Source organism: Esox lucius, chromosome 20 (genome assembly GCF_011004845.1).
Source record: "Esox lucius isolate fEsoLuc1 chromosome 20, fEsoLuc1.pri, whole genome shotgun sequence".
NCBI classification, from domain to species: Eukaryota; Metazoa; Chordata; class Actinopteri; order Esociformes; family Esocidae; genus Esox; species Esox lucius.
Window position 1 is genome coordinate 23,885,382 of NC_047588.1, and position 20,440 is coordinate 23,905,821.

Consider the following 20,440-nt stretch of genomic DNA (forward strand, 5'->3'; position numbering starts at 1 on the left):
AAACCACTATAAGTTAGAATTGGCAAACTATAAGTTCACAGTTACTTTGACTGGCTGTGCTAGCTAACGCAAACATGGCATTTGTCATTGCAACAATACAGTACTACACCCATATGTTTACCAACACAATACTTGCTTTCTGCTGCACAGTTCTTTTTTTTTTTTTTTTTTTACGTTTCTATGGATGCAGAATCGCAAAGATCACAAGGTTAATATTGCAGCGCCACGAAGCTTAGGTTACCAGACGCATTTTAGAATGAAGACAATGTCGGGAGCAAAGAGCAACAAGTGGACGACATATCACAAGCTCCCTTTGACAGAAATAAATATTCGATAGCAGCGCATGCGCACTTCCGACAGGCACACTGAATTCGCACGGTCACTGAATTATTCGTAACACCGGCGCGTTCAGAAGTTGGGCCAGCAAAAAATCTGCAAGATTTTACATTTTGGACATGCCACAATATCTCAGTGTTCCTTTTTATATTATTTAACTGGTTTAACTAAACTGCCTCCAAACTTACATTCCATTATCTTTATAATTTACTTAATTATTCAATTAGGCTTACATGGTTTCATGTTTATGAATTTGATAACTGACTATTGGTAGCCTAAGTGTTAAGTGCAGTTTGAATTAACATGCAAGTGTAAGGTTTGAATCTATGTTTGGCTGTATAACAAGTCTGACATTGAGTTTAGAAAATTCACCAAATGCTTGTGAAAATGGCACTAAAATGCAAAAAAAAAAACATCAACATGTTAAATATACAGATTAGATAAAATATATCAATAACGCAATACTTTTATAAGTAAATATACATAAGACAACAGCAACATGAAATATAAGTAAAACAACAACATAAACATTTTGTATAGAAAACAAACACGCCAAACATTGTAAAATTGTATTTAAAAAAAACAAAAACACAACATTTTAAAATATCAGTGAGGAGAGGAGTATGAATGCACATCTTAGGTCTTTTCATATACATGCAGTTCAGTACGGAAAGAAGACAAATTTCCCCAAAAGTATTCTAATCTCTGAAACTGTTGGAGATCAGTGTAAACATGTCTGACTGAACTCCATGCAGACCTTGAGTTTAGAAAATTCATCATAAAATTGTGAAAATGGCACTAATGTGCTTAAAAACAGCAACACGTTAAATTAAAAGATTAGATAAACTATATCAATAAGGCAATACTTTTGCAAGTACACCGTATCCCTGTACTGTACAATTATTAAAACAACTTAAAAATATCAGTAAGGAGAGGAGAATGAATGCACATCTCAGTTCTTCTCTGATTTAGGGATCAGTATGCAGTTCAGTACAGAAATAAGTCAAATTACCCAAAAGTATTCTCATTTCCGAAACTGTTGAAGATCACTGTACACGTCTGACTGAACTCCATGCAGCTCCTAGTAAAGGCCAAATAAGTATTATATTTCAAAACAATTCAACAAGAGAAAAGAAAGTCAAGGGAGAATCACATATATTAATTATCATATTAATATATGTCTCTATGCTTTGAAAACTACAGTGTGCTCTGCTAGAGGTTGTCTCTTTACCTGGTAGGGAGACTCTGTGATTTCGATTGTCTTCCTCTTGGATGCTGTGAGATTTTTCCCTTTACCTGAGCAAATATAGTGTAGAGGGTTGAAAAATGATCCCCCTTTCATTTTGTATTTATTTTAGTGGGCCTGGAAATCAAATTGCAGTCAATAAAATGTGTGTTTTGTTTGTGCAATGTAGAGCGCGATAATCAATGGAGAGCCTACAGACTGAAGTTAAGGAAACGTTCAGATTAAACTAGAACTTCAGAGCCATAATTCTAATTGATGTGTATTCCTTTTTCATTCAATTTAGCCTATGCGGGCCTGACTGCTGGCTCAGGTAATCCTTGGCCTGAGAGAGGTAACATTAACAAATCAATGTTTGAGGATGGGTAGAGATTTTAACATCTAAATATATGCCACAGTAACAAGCAGCAAAAAGGCACATGCATGCATGTGGGGTGGGAGGGCAGCCTATGGGTCATAGAATCGGACCAGTAACAACTGGTTGCTGAAGTGAATCCCTGATCTGGCAAGGTGAAAAATGTGTTCTCAGTCATACATGGGAAACACACACTTTCTCACCCTCCTGTCTGGATTCCAGTTGACTCCTCTTCTTCTGGAAGGCAACAAAACAGAACACGGTGAGAGCAATGAGGAGCGTCAGGATGATGTCACAGGCAATGACACCCACTACTGCGCCAATATCTATCTGGTAGCAATGGCCACAATCTTAAGAGAAGGAAAAGACAGGAGTGCAAGGCAGTGAAAGAGAGAGATGAGGCACACCACAACATTTTGGAGGGACATGGTTTACAGAATATTGTCTAAACAATAGATTATCAAATTGTATTACTTGCTGATGATATGAAAACCTCCAAGTACTGTACCTTGTTCTATTTCAGCAGGATCTGAAAGAAAATTTTGAATGAAGAGTCAAGCAATCAGCGCAGGGATTGTTACTTCCTATACAAAAGTTAACAACGTTGTCCTCAGCATGCAATACAGTACATTTACATTACAATATTGCTTGAATGACCCCTATACCAGGTGAAAATCCTGGAAAAAATGTAAGTAATTTTTCACCAACTTTCTTCAAAATACACTTCATGTACACACACCAACTCACACACAGACAACTACACACATAATTTTTAACTATCTGTTTTGTTTTTGGTATTAAGAATTGTACAAATGTCTTACTTTCCAAAAAGGCATAAAATGGCATAAAACACTCCAAACAATAAATGAACTAAACGATTACAGAAAGTTAATCTCTGTTAGTAATATTCATTTCCGAAACAAGTTTCAGTACCTAGAAACATGAAGAAAAAATATAGTACTAGGCTATTCCTTCACTGTATGTTGCTATTTCTTCAACTTTTCCAAAGAATTAGAGATTCTCATACCAAACATTCCTGTAAGGGGAGACACAATACATAGAGCCTTGCTCATCTTCAGCTTGCTCCTACTGCAAAGATGGGAGGTTAGGTCTTAAGCTCTTGGTCCCTGGGTCTTTGTCCAAGGAACTCTGTAACAAATGGTTCAGAGATTGATCCTAAAAAAATGACACGATTGTCTAAAACCTTCTAGTGAAGTATTTGCATATCTGTGAGTGTATCTGTGAGAGTAATGGAGAAGTAGACTGAAGGGGAAGTCAGTTTTGTTTCTTCCACTGTGATGTCATGTCCATGTGAGGGTTGTTCTGTGTGTCTCTACACAAGTCAGCTTAAACAGTTTGAGAACATTTGCTTAAAGAACAAAAGCCACTGTTGTTGGCAACATGTTTTCACCGTCCAAAAATAAATCAATAATTTTATTTTGTCACTTGTCATTTTGTCACATCACAAACAGTCAATGTTACTGTAATGTTTTGTTTACCAAAATAACTTATATGATGTAGTTTATAGAGTATAGTACTGTGTAGTATGTAGTCGGCCATTTCTGGTGACCAGTGTGCCAGGCGTGTCTTAACATATTTCTTATGAAACAGCATATGAAAACCTCCACTCTATTGTGCAGTTGGTAAAGCCAATACTAGAGAAGCCAGTGTGAAGTTTTGCTCGTAAATGGTTAAATTCACCAATTCAGGAAATCACCTAGTCGACCAACATGAGGAGCCTCAACGTGCACTCCACTTTATTTGACTGAGCACATTGTGTACGCTTCTCCTTTTAGATTTAATCAGTAAATCAATGAATAAACAATTTAAACACAGAGTGAAACACATTTCACATAAATATAAAGATGTAGTATCAGACATCAACACTGAAATACATCAATAATGTGATTAGTCAAAAGGCCAATTAGTAAAAAAAGATTACAATAGGGCTTTCTGTGTAAATACAACCACATAATATAAATGTATTTGTTCACACTGTTCTTTAATTCAGATGGCCAATAATTATATTTTATTGTTATCAATTGGTCTTTTGACCAGTCAGATCATATCAGAAAAATAGCTGATACAAAAAGACCGGACATGGATTGCCTGTGAAAATCTAGCCATAGTGTTGTCCTGCTCTGCAAATTGTCAACGAGGCATGTCATGTCCATTATCGGTTTTGGACAAAGTGGTTGTTTGTTACCGTGGTGTCTAAACCTAAACCATTTCCTCTCAACCTCCCTTCAGTGTTTGCCTTTCTCATAAGTGGTTTTCTGTAGGCTGTGGTTACCAACACCTGAGAGCAGCACTAATCAGGCCATGTTGTTTTAACCACTAGTTAATCTGAAATGATATCCCTGTCAACATCTCAGGTGACAACTGAAAATGACTATAGTGTGTTTCCGATCCAACCTGACAGATCTGCATAGAAGAATCGTAAAGCTCCCCAAATACAGGTGTGCAATACATGTCATGTCCAAGAATATTCAAAGCTGTAGTCACTGACAAAGGGGATTGGTCTGAATTGTTTTGCAAATGTGATATTTATGTTGTTGCTTTTTAATATATTTGCCCAAAAATTTAAATACCTGTTTTTGCTTTGACATTATCAGGTACTATGTGTAGGTTTAAGGTTTAAAAACATGATTTAATACATTTTTGAATATGGCTGTACTATACCAAAATGTGGAAAATGTGAAGGGCTCTGAATACTTCTTGAATGCACTGGAGTTCGATCACACCAGAGAATAATTTTCCTAATGCTCTCAACGGTCCTTCAGGCTGCATGCCAAATGCAAAATATGGTTTTCTTTTTGCCAGTTACTCCCATCTGCAAAAAAAAAACTCCTCCCTGACCAAGGCTTGTCTTGCTCGATTAAATAAGTAGGTCTGATGGCCAGCTCTTGGAAGTCTTGATTGATCCAAATGTCTTCCATTTCACAATGGAGCCCATTGTGCTCTTGGAACTTTCAAAGCACTAACATTTTTTAATAACTTTTGAATAACCCCAAATGTATGCTTTGACATTTCAGAGGTCTATGGAGAGTTCCTTGGACTTTACAGCTTGTGTTTTTTTCTCTTACACGCACTGTGAAATGGGGGACCTTATAGACAGGTGTTTGGTGGAGCTTGCCATGGATAGGACTTGTTGGTCCAGCACATCCCACATATTGAGATCTCGGGAATTTGGGGTCGCAACACCTTGATTTCTTCATCATGTACCTCAAACGATTCCTGAACAATGTGTGCAGTGTGGCAGGGAGCAATATCCTACAAAAGAGGCCACTGCCATCAAGGAATACCACTGCCATGAAGGGGTGCACCTGATCTGTAGTGATGTTTAGGCAGGTGGCATGTGTCAAATTGACCTCCACATTAATGACTGGACCCAGGGTTTCCCAGTAGAACATTACCCAGAGCATCACACTCCTTCCATGTTGTCTTCCCACAGTGCATCCTGGTGCCATCACTTCCCCTGGTAACAGTGCACACGTACCAGGCTGTCCACGTGATGTAAAAGAAAACAGAATATTCTTCCACTGTTCCATGGTCCAATTCCGAAGCTATCATGCCTATTGTAGATGCTTTTGATGGAGGACAGGGGTCATCATGGGCACTCTGACCAGTCTGCAGCTGCGCAGACCCATATGCAGCAGGGTGTGATGCACTATGTGTAGTGACACATTCCTCCCGTAACATTTTCTGTAGGTTGTGCCACAGTAAATCTTCTGTCAGTTCGGACCAGAATGGATAGCCTTTGTTGCCCTTGCACATCGATGACCCTTGGGCTTCCGACACCCTGTTTCCTGTTTGTGGTTTGTCCCTCCTTGGACCACTGTTGTTAGGTACTCACCACTGCTGACTGGGAGCACCCCACAAGGCTTGCCATTTCAGAAAAGCTCTGACCCAGCAATCTGGCTATAACAATTTGGCCCTTGTCAATGTCGTTCAGGTCTTTACTCCTGTCCATTTGTCATGCATCCAACACGTTCATTATGAGAACTGATTGTTCGCTTACCATCTAATCTACCCAGACCTTGACATGTGCCCTTGTTTGGAGATGATCAACGTCATTTGCTTTACCTGTGTGTGGTCATAAGGTTTTGGCTCACCAGTGTATATGCCTTGTTTATAGTCCACAACCCTATTTAATTTTGTCTCTCGGTACATGCAAATTGAAATGTTATAGAAATAATAAGACACACTTTTCTGTATTGTTTACATTATTCTGGTTGAAAAGACTCTTTTATATTGCAGCAAAATCGAGTGGACTTCCTGGGTGAATAAGACCCTACTCGACTGGCTTGGCCAGCACCCTTCACAACCCATTTTACAACCCCATTTTGGTAATAAGGGCCTTCTTTGTTTGTTCCCTTTCTGTTTGAATGACAATGCTTTTGGTTGGTTGTTAGGGAATGTAAAAATCACTGGTCAAAAGGCAACAAAATGTTAGGTATTTTAGGAAGAGGGATTTAGGGATATTATCTGTACACTCATTCACCCATGGTCTGCTGCAGCTTCTCAAATCTATATTTATCTTAACCAAAAGATGTTCCTACTGCTTTTTGTACATGATGGATTAACGTCTCTCCTCTTTTCAACCCATAAACAAAGACATTTAGAGCCATCAGTAGACAGGATGTTGATCAGACAGATGGTTCAAAGTTACAGATCTGGCTGAGTAAAAAGCGTAGTGTGTGAAGCATGTTGACTTGGCCAGTATAGAACGAACAGATTAACAGATAAAGAATACATACATAGTAATCTAAAATGTTATTTGCATAGGCTTGTCATGTCCGAGGGACTCCTGCACATCTCTTTACTAACTGATTCAACACAAAGTTCTGTGCATCTTCTTTTCATTTGAAAGAAAATATTGTTAGATATAAAACATTCAGTGTAAACTTGAAGCTGTAGCTTTGAGGTTTTATCAGGAGGTGGCAGTGAACATCTGATATTCAATGAGACAATTCAAAATTACAACTTTTATTGAAAGACAAGGTAAAACAAGAGTGCATATAAAAAAAAAACATAAATGTCAAATATTATATATAATGTGGTTTCAGGTTTTGCAGTTAGCCCTGACGTTCATGTAGACTTTATCAGCTAGAGAGAGCAAAAGAAAAAGAAAATTTGATTATTTTTTTAGGGCCAGATTGTAACCTAGAAACATACACCTTTCCAGTGCACACATTTACTACAAATTTCTCAGTACAAATTACACATATGTGGCTATCTTGCACTCAATGATATATCTAATTCAAACTGTTAAAATGCCAGGTTTTGTGATGTAAAAGAATGAGACGAAGATAAATCATGTCAGAACTTTTTCCACCGTTAATGTTACCTATAACATGAAAAATTCAATTGAAAAACAAACTAAAATCTTTGAGGGGGGGGGAAATAAAAAATAAAAAACTCACAATAACCTGGTTGCATAAGTATGCACCCTTAAACCAATACTTTGTTGAAGCACCTTTTGATTTTATTACAGCACTTAGTCTTTTTGGGTAGGAGTCTATTAGCATGGCACATCTTGACGTGGCAATATTTGCCCACTCTTCTTTGCAGAAGCGCTCCAAATCTGTCAGATTGTGAGGACATCTCCTGTGCACAACCCTCTTCAGATCACCCTACAGATGTTTAATTGGATTCAGGTCTGATCTCTGGCTAGGCCATTCCAAAATATTTTTCTGCTTCTGGTGAAGCCATGCTTTTGTGGATTTGTATGTGTGCTTTGTGTCGTTGTCATGTTGAAAGGTGAACTTCATCTTCAGCTTTTTAACGGACGCCTGAAGGTTTTGTGCCAAAATTGCCAGGTATTTGGAACTGTTTATGATTCCCTCCACCCTGACTAAGGCCCTAGTTCCAGCTGAAGAAAAACAGCCCCAAAGCATGATGCTGCCACCACCATGCTTCACTGTGGGTATGGTGTTCTTTGGGTAATGTGCAGTGTTGTTTTTTGGCCAAACATACCTTTTGGAATTATGGCCAAAAAGTTAAACCTTGGTTTCATCTGACCATAACACATATTCCCACGTGCTTTTTGGGGACTTGATGTTTGTTTTTGCAAACTTCAGCTGGGTTTGGATGTTTCTCTTTGTAAGAAAAGGCTTCCGTCTTGCCACCCTACCCCATAGCCCATTCATATGAAGAATACGGGAGATTGTTGTCACATGTAGCACATAGCCAGTACTTGCCAGAAATTCCGGCAGTTCATTTAATGTTGCTGTAGGCCTCTTTGAAGACTCCTGACCAGCTTTCTTCTCACCTTTTCATAAATTTTGGAGGGACGTCCAGTTCTTGATAATGTCTCTGTTGTGCCATATTTTCTCCACTTGATGATGACTGTCTTCACTGTGTTCCATGGTATATCTAATGCTGTGGAAATTCTTTTGTACCCTTCTCCTGACTGATATCTTTCAACAATGAGATCCCTCTGATGCTTTGGAAGCTCTCTGCAGACCATGACTTTTGCTCTGAGATGCAACTAAGAACATTTCAGGATAATCCTACTCGAACAGCTGAACTTTATTTGTGATTAATCAGAGTCACTTTAAATGATGGCAGGTGTGTAATGACTTATATTTAACATGAGTTTGAATGTGATTGGTTAATTCTGAACACAGCCACATCGCCAGTTACTGTATAAGAGGGTGTGCACACTTATGCAACCAGGTTTCCCCCTCGAAGATTTCAGTTTGTTTTTCAATTGACTTGTTCACATTATAGGTCACATTAAAAGTGGAAAAAGTTGATGATTTATCTTTGTCTCATTCTTTTATATCACAAAAACCTGGCATTTTAACAGGCGTGTGGACTTTTTTATATTGACTGTATAGGCTTGACATAATTTTTTATATCTTCAATAAATGCATATGTATAATCTTTATGGACTGTAGAGACTTGAATGTGTTGCAATCACCATAGTTAAAATACTTTTTTTCCCAGTTACTCCCACTACTTCTTAACCGGATGTTTCATGATGTAATCTGCACTCAAGATTTTGTTTATAGTGTAATATCAATTAACCATTGTAATTAGGTCAACCATGTATATTAATAAAGTATACTAAGGTTTAATTTTCTCCATAGTTGCATGATGACCACTGCACTTACTGTGTTTGTTTTTCCATGATTTTGCGAAAAACGTTGGATTAATATAATAAAACCACTGTACACTTTATTAAAACACATTGTTGACCTATTAAAAATGGTTAATAGATATTACACTATATAAGATACATTTGGTGAACGCTGATGACAAAGATAGAACTTTAATTGAACTATTTTTTTAGAACCTCAGATTATTTTTTTTTAACAACTTTGTTGTTAGTCAGGAACAAATTCAAATTCCTGAATAGTATTTGAGTCAATAGGGATTATCCACTGCTCTTCCCCAGCGTGAAACATGTATTTGCTGAGCCTGCATGAGTTTATTCATATTTTTCTTTTGTCTGAGCCTATGAAACAATGCACAAGGTGTTGGCTTGGAGGACCAAACTTGCAACAATAAATAAATAGAGATAAATGAATAAATAAAAAAATACAAATATTTATATTATAAATGTATCCATAATATTATATTTATGTATTTATATACTTAAATACTTTTGTATTAATTTCCGTATTCTTTTATTGCAGTTTTTATTTATTTCCATATTCTTGTAATTCTGTATTTATTTATCCTTGTCTTTAAGCTAATGAGACTTTGGGACTTTAAGAGTCAGATGTAGCAATCCAGACCAGAGCGGCAGATAGAATCAGACTGTGAAGACGGTGAGTGCTGTTTTAGATCCTTGGCGCATCTCCATGTTGCCTATCACTATTCATAGTTTAAGCACGTAAATAAATACAGAAGTAAATATATTTATATATATATATATATATATATATGTGTGTTTGAATATGTAAATTAAAAAAAATATATATAGAAATGAATGATCAAGGATTGAAATTAATAGGGAAATAATAATGATTAATACATTTATTATTATATTTTTATGTATAAATATATTTATTGATACATTTATTTATTGATTGATTTCAAATGTAGTCAAATTTGGTCCTCCATAGTTGGCAAGTGAATATCCAATGACCAGTAAGGAAACAATTCCGTAGTTGCAGTCAAAGCTAGCTGTAACTATGACATGTGAAAGTGGAAGCTAAACTTTAAAGCATCTGCTTTAAATTTCACATACAGTATTGCTCATACTATGCAAAGGGCAGTGTCCCTTACTCCAATGAAAGCAGAGAGCAAATACTCTGTTAATAAAAAAAAACCTGCATGGCACTTTACCCCTCTCTTTTCGAAGTCTGCGTCTGCTGGCACAGTGGTATGTTACAATGACAATACCAATGGTTAGGATCACATCTGCAATGATTACGCTAGCCATGGTGCCAGGCTTAATTCTGTAGCAGGACAAGTTATCTGGTAGAGAATTGTGAATAATTAAGAGAAAACAAATAAGGACAAGTGTGGTTTCTTTTGGTTGAAAGTGATAATGAGCATTACAGTATTGCCACCCAGCATCTGAAAGATCTCAAGTCCCTACGAATTGTTATGCTTACAGTAAGTGACCAGTGTTTCCAGATACAAGGCATTCAGAAAATATTCACCTTGGAGAAATTATTTGCCAGGTACAGTGGATAAAAAAAGTCTACACACCCCTGTAAAAGTGCCAGGTTATTATGATGTAAAAGAATGAGACAAAGATAAATCATGTCAGAACTTTTTCCACCTTCAATGTGGTCTATAACGTGAACAATTCAATTGAAAAACAATCTGAAATCTTTGAGGGGGAAAAATAAGAAATAAAAAACTCACAATAACCTGGTTGTGCACACCCTTAAACAAATACTTTGTTTAAGCACCTTTTGATTTTATTACAGAACTCAGTCTTTTTGGGTAGTAGTCTATTAGCATGGCATATCTTGACATGGCAATATTTGCCCACTCTTCTTTGCAAATGTGCTTCAAATCTTTCGGATTGCGAGAACATCTCCTGTGCACAGCCCTCTTCAGATCACCCCACAGATGTTTAATTGGATTCAGGTCTGGTCTCTTGGCTGGGCCATTCCAAAACATTAATCTTCTTCTGGTAATCTTCTTTTTTGTGGATTGGTTGTGCTTTGGGTCGTTGTCATGCTGAAAGGTGAACTTCCTCTTCAGCTTTCTAACGGACGCTTGAAGGTTTTGGGCCAAAATTGCCTGGTATTTGGAACTGTCTATAATTCCCTCCACCCTGACATTCCAGCAGAAGAAAAACAGCCCCAAAGCATGATGCTGCCTACACATGCTTCACTGTGGGTATGGTGTTCTTTGGGTGATGTGCAGTGTTTGTTTTTGCGCCAAACATACCTTTTGGAATTATGGCCAAAAAGTTCAAACTTGGTTTCATCAGACCATAACACATTTTCCCACGTGACTTGATATTTGTTTTTGCAAACTTCAGCCGGGGTTGGATGTTTCTCTTTGTAAGAAAAGGCTTCCGTCTTGCCACCATACCCCATAGCCCATTCATATGAAGAATACGGGAGATTGTTGTCACATGTAGCACACAGCCAGTACTTGCCAGAAATTCCTGTATTTCCTTTAATGTTGCTGTAGGCCTCTTGGAAGCCTCCCTGACCAGCTTTCTTCTCGTCTTTTCATCAATTTTGGACGGACATCCAGTTCTTGGTAATATCTCTGTTGTGAAATATTTTCTCCTCTTGATGATGACTGTCTTCACTGTGTTCCATGGTATATCTAATGCTGTGGAAATTATTTTGTACACTTCTCCTCACTGATATCTTTCAACAATCCGATCCCTATGATACTTTGGAAGCTCTCTGCGGACCATGGCTTTTGCTCTGAGATGCAACTAAGAAAATGTCAGAAAAATCCTACTCGAACAGCTGAACTGATTAATTAGTGATTAATCAGAGTCACTTTAAATGATGGCAGGTGTGTAATGACTTCTATTTAACATGAGTTTGAATGTGATTGGTTATTTCTGAACACAGCCACATCCCCAGATATAAGAGTGTACACTTACGCAACCAGGTTATTGTAAGGTTTTTATGTTTCATTTAAACCCCTCAAAGATTTTAGTATGTTTTTCAATTGAATTGTTCACATTATAGGTCACATTAAAAAGTTCCGACATGATTTATCTTTGTCTCATTCTTTTACATCACAAATACATGGCATTTTAACAGGGGTGTGTAGACTTTTTATATCCACTGTATAGTAAGTTAATAGGTTAACATTATTTGGATATAATTTAACAGAATATCAAAAAAAGATTAGACAATTTTAAAACTATATGGTCATACATACCTGTATCTGTTGCAGTCACAACATTTTCTTGAGGAGAAAAAAATTGAAATTGTAATTAATGTAATGCTTATGCTCTAATGTATCAGTAAAACAATGAATTTTAGTACATTTCTGATAAGCAATAGAAGCTCCATTTCAGTTTCATTTCAAACCAACTGTTCTGTGGTCTTACTTTCCTGTGTGGGATAACCCACCCACTTGCAGCATACATGCAGCAGGCATACATGCATGCGCTCACACATTCAGATGGACATATAGGTGTGAATGTTAATCAGAATTACCACAGAGGCAAAGGAAAAGAACCATCAGCAATGACGCATTTTCTGCCATTTTGTTAACCACTGCAATATCTGCTGAAACAGAACACAATGTCATGAATTACCATTTACATTCAGAATGAAAAGCCACAACAAAACCTTTGAGTCTTTGAAAAAATCATGAGCTTTTAAAAGAAAGTGTACTATTCTGAAATAAATTTTTTGTACCAGTTAGTCGTGATAACAACAAATTCCTATTTACATTCCTATTTACAGGAACGACCTGGGAACCATTAGGATTAACTGTCGTGCACAGGGAAAGAATGAAATTTATTATAACCAGCAATCTTTGTTTACTTGCTTAAATGCTCTTGACCACTAGGCTACCGTGTTGCGAAAACTGTTATTATAAAGGCCATTGTGACCACCATGTCTATAAAAACAAAGAATACACATCTGACTTTGTCAGTAGAACAGAAGTAGAGTAACGTGATTCATGCAAAAAATTAAGAAAGAATGAGTCAGATATGGGAAAACAATAAAAAGATTGCCTGCAAATGAGAACATGACACAGAAAAGGTTATATATTCAACTAGAAACCTTTTTGAACATGCTATACAGACACCAAACTGTCCTGCAATTAAAGAAATACTAAGACATTCAATTAATTAATTAAAAAAGATTTCTTAATTGACTGAGTTATGGAATTGAAACACGCAATTGCAGATAAGATGAACAATTTCAATTCATTGCTTTGTCGACTACTTAAAATAAACAAGTATGTTGACCAGAATGAATAGATTCTGTTGTGAATAGAATGATCTTACCTCAATGTAACCTTAACTATAGCACCGTGTTTTACTAGTGCTCACCGGCAGTTTTCATTTTTATATACTGACTGATTTCTTTGCACCTCCCCCTCCCTTGTTTCTCTTTTCTGATACAGTACACTTCCTGTTTGTAGGCCTTTGAAATTGCACTTTAGTTCTCTGGAAAATGTTGTTTGTGGTTTCAAATCCTGAATTCACTAGCTTTATTATAATCTTGTGAAAATCAAATAATAAGCATTCAAGGAAAGAGTTGAATTTACCATTGACTTTATTAGTTAACAAATAAATACTCTGTTTTATTGAAAACTATGGACAGTATGCCCTAATTGACTTAAAATAAAATAAGTCGAGGAGATGTTTTTTGCCAGTGTCAAGGCCCTTAAATGTCTCCACGCAAATTACCACCACAACTGGCAGTATCTATTTATAGCTACTGGTCTCTGCATAGTTCCACCATATACTATACTTGTTCAAGAACAAGTAGCCTACAATAAAGGCTGTGTTAGAAATCGGCGGCTACGTATAGTGGTCAAATAATGTAGAACCCGTATCAAATCGAGGGAGAAGTTTGCTCAAGTTTATTGGAAAATTGCAGCACAGATGTCATTCGGTGAATGTTCCATTATCTTCTCACTGTAATGTTAGTTGCCAGCTAGCCTATACATTAAGGGCTTTCTACACAGGTTTCCAAGACAGTAACCCCCATGCCAAATGGTCAATGTGAACATTCCTGGGGTTTTCAGAGCGCAACCTACAAAGAGATAATCTAAACAGAGTTGTTTCACATTAGAGACCATCTTATATGGAGAACTGCCGTGTGTGCAGGCATTTGATTCAAAACTGAAACATATTTGCAATATTTCCCAAACAGCTGCCGTTTAACCCACTTTCCCGGGAAGATGGAGAAAAAGTACAATTATTTTATACATTCCTCTGCTTGTCAGCTATTTAAATCAGAAAAAAATACAAATACAAACTAAACTCAAGCTACTTCAACCAGAGTAACCATAGCAACAGTATTTTCCCTAACATTTCAAAAAAGCTCCATTGGAAAGAACTTACTTAACCAGATACAACAACATGCATTTAATTAAATGTTACCTATTGATAGTTTTCATGTGACGTCACGGCATATGATAGTGCCCACTTGGTGGGAAAAAAAAAGTCTCCTTCCATTGCCCACCATCGACAACTCTACAACTTTTACCAGTTATATTTCAAAATGCCAGATAGGTGCAGTTCCATTGGATGCCCAAACTGCATGCATATATATATATATATATATATATATATATATATATATATATATATATATATATATATATATATATATATATATATATATATATGTATGTATATATGTATGTATATATATATATATATATATATATATATATATATATATATATATATATATATATATATATACACATATATATATATATATATATATATACATATATATGGTCTGTTTTCGTCTGCACCGAGGCAGCCAACTCCAATGATCTACTGTAGAAATATGAGTGAGGCTAGCTAAACCTCTCTTGTTTAAAATAGAGGGGTGATTTCGCAGACATGGATTGAGCCTAGTTTAGGACAAAATAAATAAAATAAATAAATATGTATCAATAAATATATTTATGCATAGAAATATAATAATAAATGTATTCACCAATATTATTTACCTGTTTATTTAGTTCCTTAATCTTTCATTTCTGTATATATTTATTTGAATACTAATTTCCATAATCTTATATTTCTGTATTTATATATTTCTGTATTTATTTATTTCTGTGTTCTTTTATTTCTGTATTTATTCATTTCTGTATTATTTTCCCTCCTCTGGGTTTATCTATAGGCTAATTGGCATACATTTGCACTGGTCAAAATATTATCCACTCTCAAATATCAACCATATGTCACTCAACATTGGGGATGGTGAGACCTAAAATAGTTTTCCATGATTTCAGTGGTGTGATTTGGATGTTACAAAAAATATAGATCTATATATTAGCAGTTTGCCCTAACTTCATGCCTGTCTCATGGCTCAGTGATTTAACCTTGTGTTTTTCTGCAGTAATTGTCTCAGGTCTCTTCATAGTTTGAATTTCTACTTCTATCATCTATGTGGCTTCATTAAAACACCTACATGAATGAAGCTGTTAGAAACTAGCTCAGCACCAAGATTAAAAACAAGTTCTTTTTTTATATCAAGTTAAACAGCAGCAGCCCACCAAGCAGCCTGCAACGTACGTATGACAAAGGTTACTGCTCACGCTTCCTTCCTCGCTACAGCCTTGTGTACAGAAGGCCAGAGGCGTTTCTGGGCAATCTGGCGCCCTATGCCAGATCTCTAAATGTTGCCCCCCCCCAATTTTTTTTAAAATCAGGATGGAGGGGTTATATATTTTTTAATAATGGTTATTTTAAATGTGTTGGTGTTGAGTTGCTAAGTGTATATACTTAAATCTAACAGAACGCACAGTTATCTTTTATACTGCAGGGCGATTATTCTATTTGTATTCATTTCCACTGTTTTTCAAACAGGGTCTATGACCATGTTATCCAGATTTTGATTACTTTTGATTTGCCACGTTTAAAGCCTGTCAATTTCAAAGAAATGTTTTGGAGTTTGTTCAATAGATTTTTCTGCAAGGTTTACGGTAGTCGGCAAATGCCAGCTTTTCACTGGTGTCAGGTGTAGTTGTCCAGCAGATTAAAATATCCAAGGCCAAAATGTCTAGCAGGATAAATGCCAAATTAATCAATGAATAGATTAATAGTATATCACATAGCATATTGTGTGACTTATGATCTTTTGCCAAGAAAACAGCTCCGCTCGCTCTTACAGTAAGACATTAGGTGAGTGTTTGTTCATGTGACTAAGTGTGGCACCAGATTCAAAAGCCACACACTCCCGCAACAGCTCCAGAAAACGACTACGAAATCTTGAAGGCGAAGCAGACACCTCCGGGAGGGTTTAAAAAAATAAAAAGCAATGTTTCAACTATGCCAGAAAGACCACAGAAAAGCATAGTTATTTGAAATAGCCTACTTTTTAAAAATAGCCTTCCTTACAAAACATGTTTCAACATTTAATATGCAATGGGAAGATTTATTTATATCCATAGATTTTAATGCATATTATCTAATTAGGAAATAGGGTTGTAAATGACAAAATTCGACAAGATTAGTCAAAATATTTTGCACACTGTAACGAGGGCGCGAGTGGAGGTCATCGCTGGCCTTCTAGCCACGCCGCTCCTCCTCCCACGGCACTGTCATGTCTTGTTATTGCACGCACCTGGTGTCGATTCCCTTGTTAGATCGCATGTATAAGTTCCTGTGTTTCCGGCTGTCTTTGTGTGGTGCTGTTCTATGTCCTTTGACTGTACCAGAGAGTATGTATGCACGCTTGTTTGCGCGCCATTTTTCACTGTGTGTTAAATACAAAGAAACGTTCATCGCCTCCCTGCATTTGGCTCGCCTTTTTTCAACGCACTCCACTACACACACCTCGTGACAGAATACCACACCCAACCAAATGGAGTCAGCGGGGAGCGACCTACTACACCAGCATGGGAACATGATCGCGTCCCTGGGGGAGGCCGTGACGGAGATGGTCCAGGCTATGCAGCGGTTGGAGGCGAGGCTGCCATCTGAGCAGCAAACCCCGACACACACCCCGGCTGAAGTGCCCCTGCCATCGTCTCCACCGTCACAGACGAGGACCATTCAACTGAGACTTCCCCAGGGATTCGGCCGGGACGCAGCCCAGTACTCTGGGTTTTTGCTCCAGTTGGAGCTCTACTTCACCTCCCTCAGCCCTCACCCGGGGGATAGGGAGAAGGTCTTGGCCCTTATCTCCTGCCTGAGGGGCAAGGCGCTGGACTGGGCCAACTCCATTTTGTCCACTAACAGGCCGGAGTTGGCCCATTACAGGGCGTTCGTTTGGCCTCTTCCCGGGCCGTGTTCGATCATCCGCCCGATGGCAGGGAGGTCGGCGAGCGTCTCGTGCACCTCAGGCAGGGGACAAGGAGCGTGCAGGCCTTCGCCCTGGAGTTCAGGACCCTGGGGGCACTTATTGATCATTTCCGGTGCCACTTACAGCCTGACGTCCGTAGGGAGCTGGCATGCCGGGACGCCATGTTGACGTTTGTCCTGCTCGTCGACATGGCGATCCGGCTAGACAATCTGCTAGCCACCCGCAGACGCACCGGGAATGATCAGCCCCCTCCGGCACACCCCGTCACCAGACCTGAACCCATGGAAGTGGGAGGCGCCGCACCAAGGGAGACGGTGCGGTCTAGGGAGTGTTCCTTTTGTGGGAGGAAGGGACACTCTGCCTCCTACTGTTTCCAGCGGGAAAGGGCCGAGTGGAGGAAGCCTGACACCCCTACACAGAGTCAGGTGAGTAGACCACACACACTGTCAGGTCTCTCTGCGAAGCACATGACACTTTTGGTGGCCCTCCCTGATTTTCCTGCTAACTCCCAGTGTAAGGCGCTCGTAGACTCAGGCGCAGCTGGGAATTTTATGGACAGCAGTTACGCACAGAGACTGCGTATTCCGCTGGTGCCGTTGTCTCAACCTAGGTCCATTACAGGCTTAGACAGCGAACCACTAGGCACTGGTCTCATTGAGAATGTCACGGTGCCCATCACTATGACTGTACAGCACGCCCATACTGAACAAATTGAATTCCATGTTATCCACTCTCCTGCCTTCCCTGTGGTGCTGGGTCTTCCGTGGTTGTCGGGACACAACCCAACTATTTCCTGGTCGCAGAGAGTGTTGACAGGGTGGTCTCAGGGGTGTCAGGAGAGGTGTCTAGGTGTTTCCGTTGGTGCGACCTCGGTGGAAAGTCCAGATAGTGTCTCCGCAGTGCGCATTACCCCGGAATATGCAGATTTAGCGCGGCAGGGGCAGATTTCTGCGGCAGGGGCAGATCCGCCGTTCCACCTCGCCCGCCTCCTCAAGTTTCTTTTTCGTGAAGAAGGAGGATGGGGGTTTGCGTCCATGCATTGACTACAGGGCGCTGAATAAACTGACAGCCCGTTATTCATATCCCATCCCCCTTATTTCCCAGTGCATTGAGACGTGCTTCTTCACGAAACTGGACCTCAGGAGCGCGTACAACTTGGTTGAGAATCCGAGAGGGAGACGAGTGGTTGACGGCCTTCAGCACCATCACGGGGCACTACGAGTACCTGGTGATGCCGTATGGGTTGATGAATGCTCCGGCAGTGTTTCAGTCCTTTGTGAACGATGTGTTTAGGGACATGCTGGGGCGCGGAGTTGTGGTTTACATCGACGACATCCTCGTGTATTTCGCTACGCGTGCTGAGCATGTGTCTCTCGTTCGCAGGGTGCTGAGGCGGCTGTTGGAGCATGGCCTGTACGCTAAAGCAGAGAAGTGCGCATTCTTCCAGCGAGCCGTCTCCTTCCTCGGGTTTCGGATTTCCGCCGATGGGGTGGAAATGGAGGTCGATCATGTGTCAGCCGTGCGTAATTGGCCCGTTCCTACCATGGTTAAGGCGGTACAGCGGTTTATTGGGTTTGCCAATTTCTACCGTAGGTTTATACGGGGCTTTGGCCTCCTAAGCGTCACCCCTGCGCTTTTTACTCGCGGTGAGGCAGAGCGCAACTATGGCGTCGGTGATAGGGAGCTGTTGGGTGTGTTTAGCGCCTTGACTGTTTGGAGACATTGGCTCGAAGGAGTGAGACACCCGTTTGTAGTCCCCTGGGTAGGGCCACAGTGTCACCAGACCCCCCCGTCTCAGTTCCAAGGGGTTACGCTGCTATATTATTGTGCTGGGAGATATGAGGAATGCACTACTAACTGTTCTCAGTCTCCTCCAGTTTTAAATTTTTGGAGGAGTTGAGGTCCTGGTCCACACCTGCGGATTACCTGGTTTGGGGGGCCCGTTGCTGTCCCTGTCCTTGTCCACCTGGTCATATTTCTGACCTAGTCTAAAATCAAATAGACTCTGGATTTAGCCCAGAGAAATGTATTTATTATTCCAATTGGACTCTTAATATCTCACCCGGCACAGCCAGAAGAGGACTGGTCACCCCTCTGAGCCTGGGTCCTCTCTAGGTTTCTTTGGGAGTTTTTCCTAGCCTCTGAAATTCAACACTATTGTTGTTTGCTCCTTGGGGTTTAAGGCCGGGTGTCTCTGTAAAGCACTTTGTGACAACTGCTGTTGTAAAAAGGGCTTTATAAATAAATGTGATTGATTGATTGATAGTCTGGACCGACCACCGAAACCTGGAGTATATCCGGGCGGCGAAGAGACTGAACCCTCGTCAGGCCTGGTGGGCATTGTTTTTTGCCCGGTTTGATTTCACGCTGTCATATGTGCCGGGTACGAAAAACGCCAAGGCAGACGCACTAGATTTAAAAAATACTGAAATTTAGAAGCAAATGAGTTTCAGTAAATATCTGCGCCTAGCTTTCCGCAGAGCGGTCAACCCAGCTAACGTTACGCAACCATGACCAACTGTGACGTTATGGATTTGTAATGGATTGGTAATGTCATGACATTGTGACAACGGAAAATTGGTAGCTGGGAAACACTCTGACAGCCTATGAAAATTTACATAATTGGCATGGTAGGCTATTTGTTGAGACGTTTAGAACATTGGCTTGATGTTAGAATTCACGTTTCTACATGATTTAGGAACCAAAATACTGCGCAAAAAGATTGCTGTCTATAAAAATAATTGCGATCTGGCTCAGATTATTTCGTTCAGTCAATTATCTAATAATTGCGACAGCCCTGGGTGTAGCCTATATGCTCAGTTCACAAAGATTGTGAAGAGTTCATTCTGCTGACTAATTTAAATAAAAAACATTTTGTGATGTATTGCTGTTTATTTGAGGCTATTATGTGGCTATACATATATGTAAGGTAGCTGTTCTATATGGCCAGAATTCTCTCATTTGAATGGCCATATTAGCTCTCAAAAGAAGTCTAGTGTAAACTGCTGATAATATATAACCGCATTCGACTTTTGAAAGGGATTTAAAATGTTTTTTATGTAGTCTATACTTCCACGGCTTAGTTATGTTAGATCATATTTAGCATGA

At 39.2% G+C, this 20,440-nt stretch overlaps 2 protein-coding genes across 3 annotated transcripts; both read right to left on the minus strand.

Moving 5' to 3' along the window:
• Nucleotides 1–142: 142 nt before the first annotated feature.
• Nucleotides 143–3,786, minus strand: tyrobp (transmembrane immune signaling adaptor TYROBP). Its single transcript, XM_010885062.4, has 5 exons — nucleotides 2,962–3,786; nucleotides 2,443–2,463; nucleotides 2,138–2,284; nucleotides 1,568–1,632; nucleotides 143–1,417 (listed from the first exon to the last, which is right to left on the minus strand). Exons 1-5 carry the CDS (start codon nucleotides 3,005–3,007, stop codon nucleotides 1,361–1,363), a joined length of 336 nt encoding a protein of 111 aa, XP_010883364.1. The 5' UTR covers nucleotides 3,008–3,786; the 3' UTR covers nucleotides 143–1,360.
• Nucleotides 3,787–6,917: 3,131 nt separating this feature from the next.
• hcst (hematopoietic cell signal transducer) lies at nucleotides 6,918–13,407 on the minus strand. 2 transcript variants are annotated; one of them, XM_034289076.1, is made up of 5 exons: nucleotides 13,345–13,407; nucleotides 12,542–12,610; nucleotides 12,261–12,287; nucleotides 10,236–10,367; nucleotides 6,918–7,043 (listed from the first exon to the last, which is right to left on the minus strand). In XM_034289076.1, the coding sequence occupies exons 2-5, from the start codon at nucleotides 12,588–12,590 to the stop codon at nucleotides 7,000–7,002; spliced, it is 252 nt and encodes an 83-aa protein (XP_034144967.1). In that variant the 5' UTR covers nucleotides 12,591–12,610; nucleotides 13,345–13,407; the 3' UTR covers nucleotides 6,918–6,999. The 2 variants fall into 2 exon arrangements, with proteins under 2 accessions (XP_034144967.1, XP_034144968.1); XM_034289077.1 differs by having other exon boundaries at nucleotides 12,542–12,613; nucleotides 13,345–13,366.
• Between the last annotated feature and the right edge of the window lie 7,033 nt (nucleotides 13,408–20,440).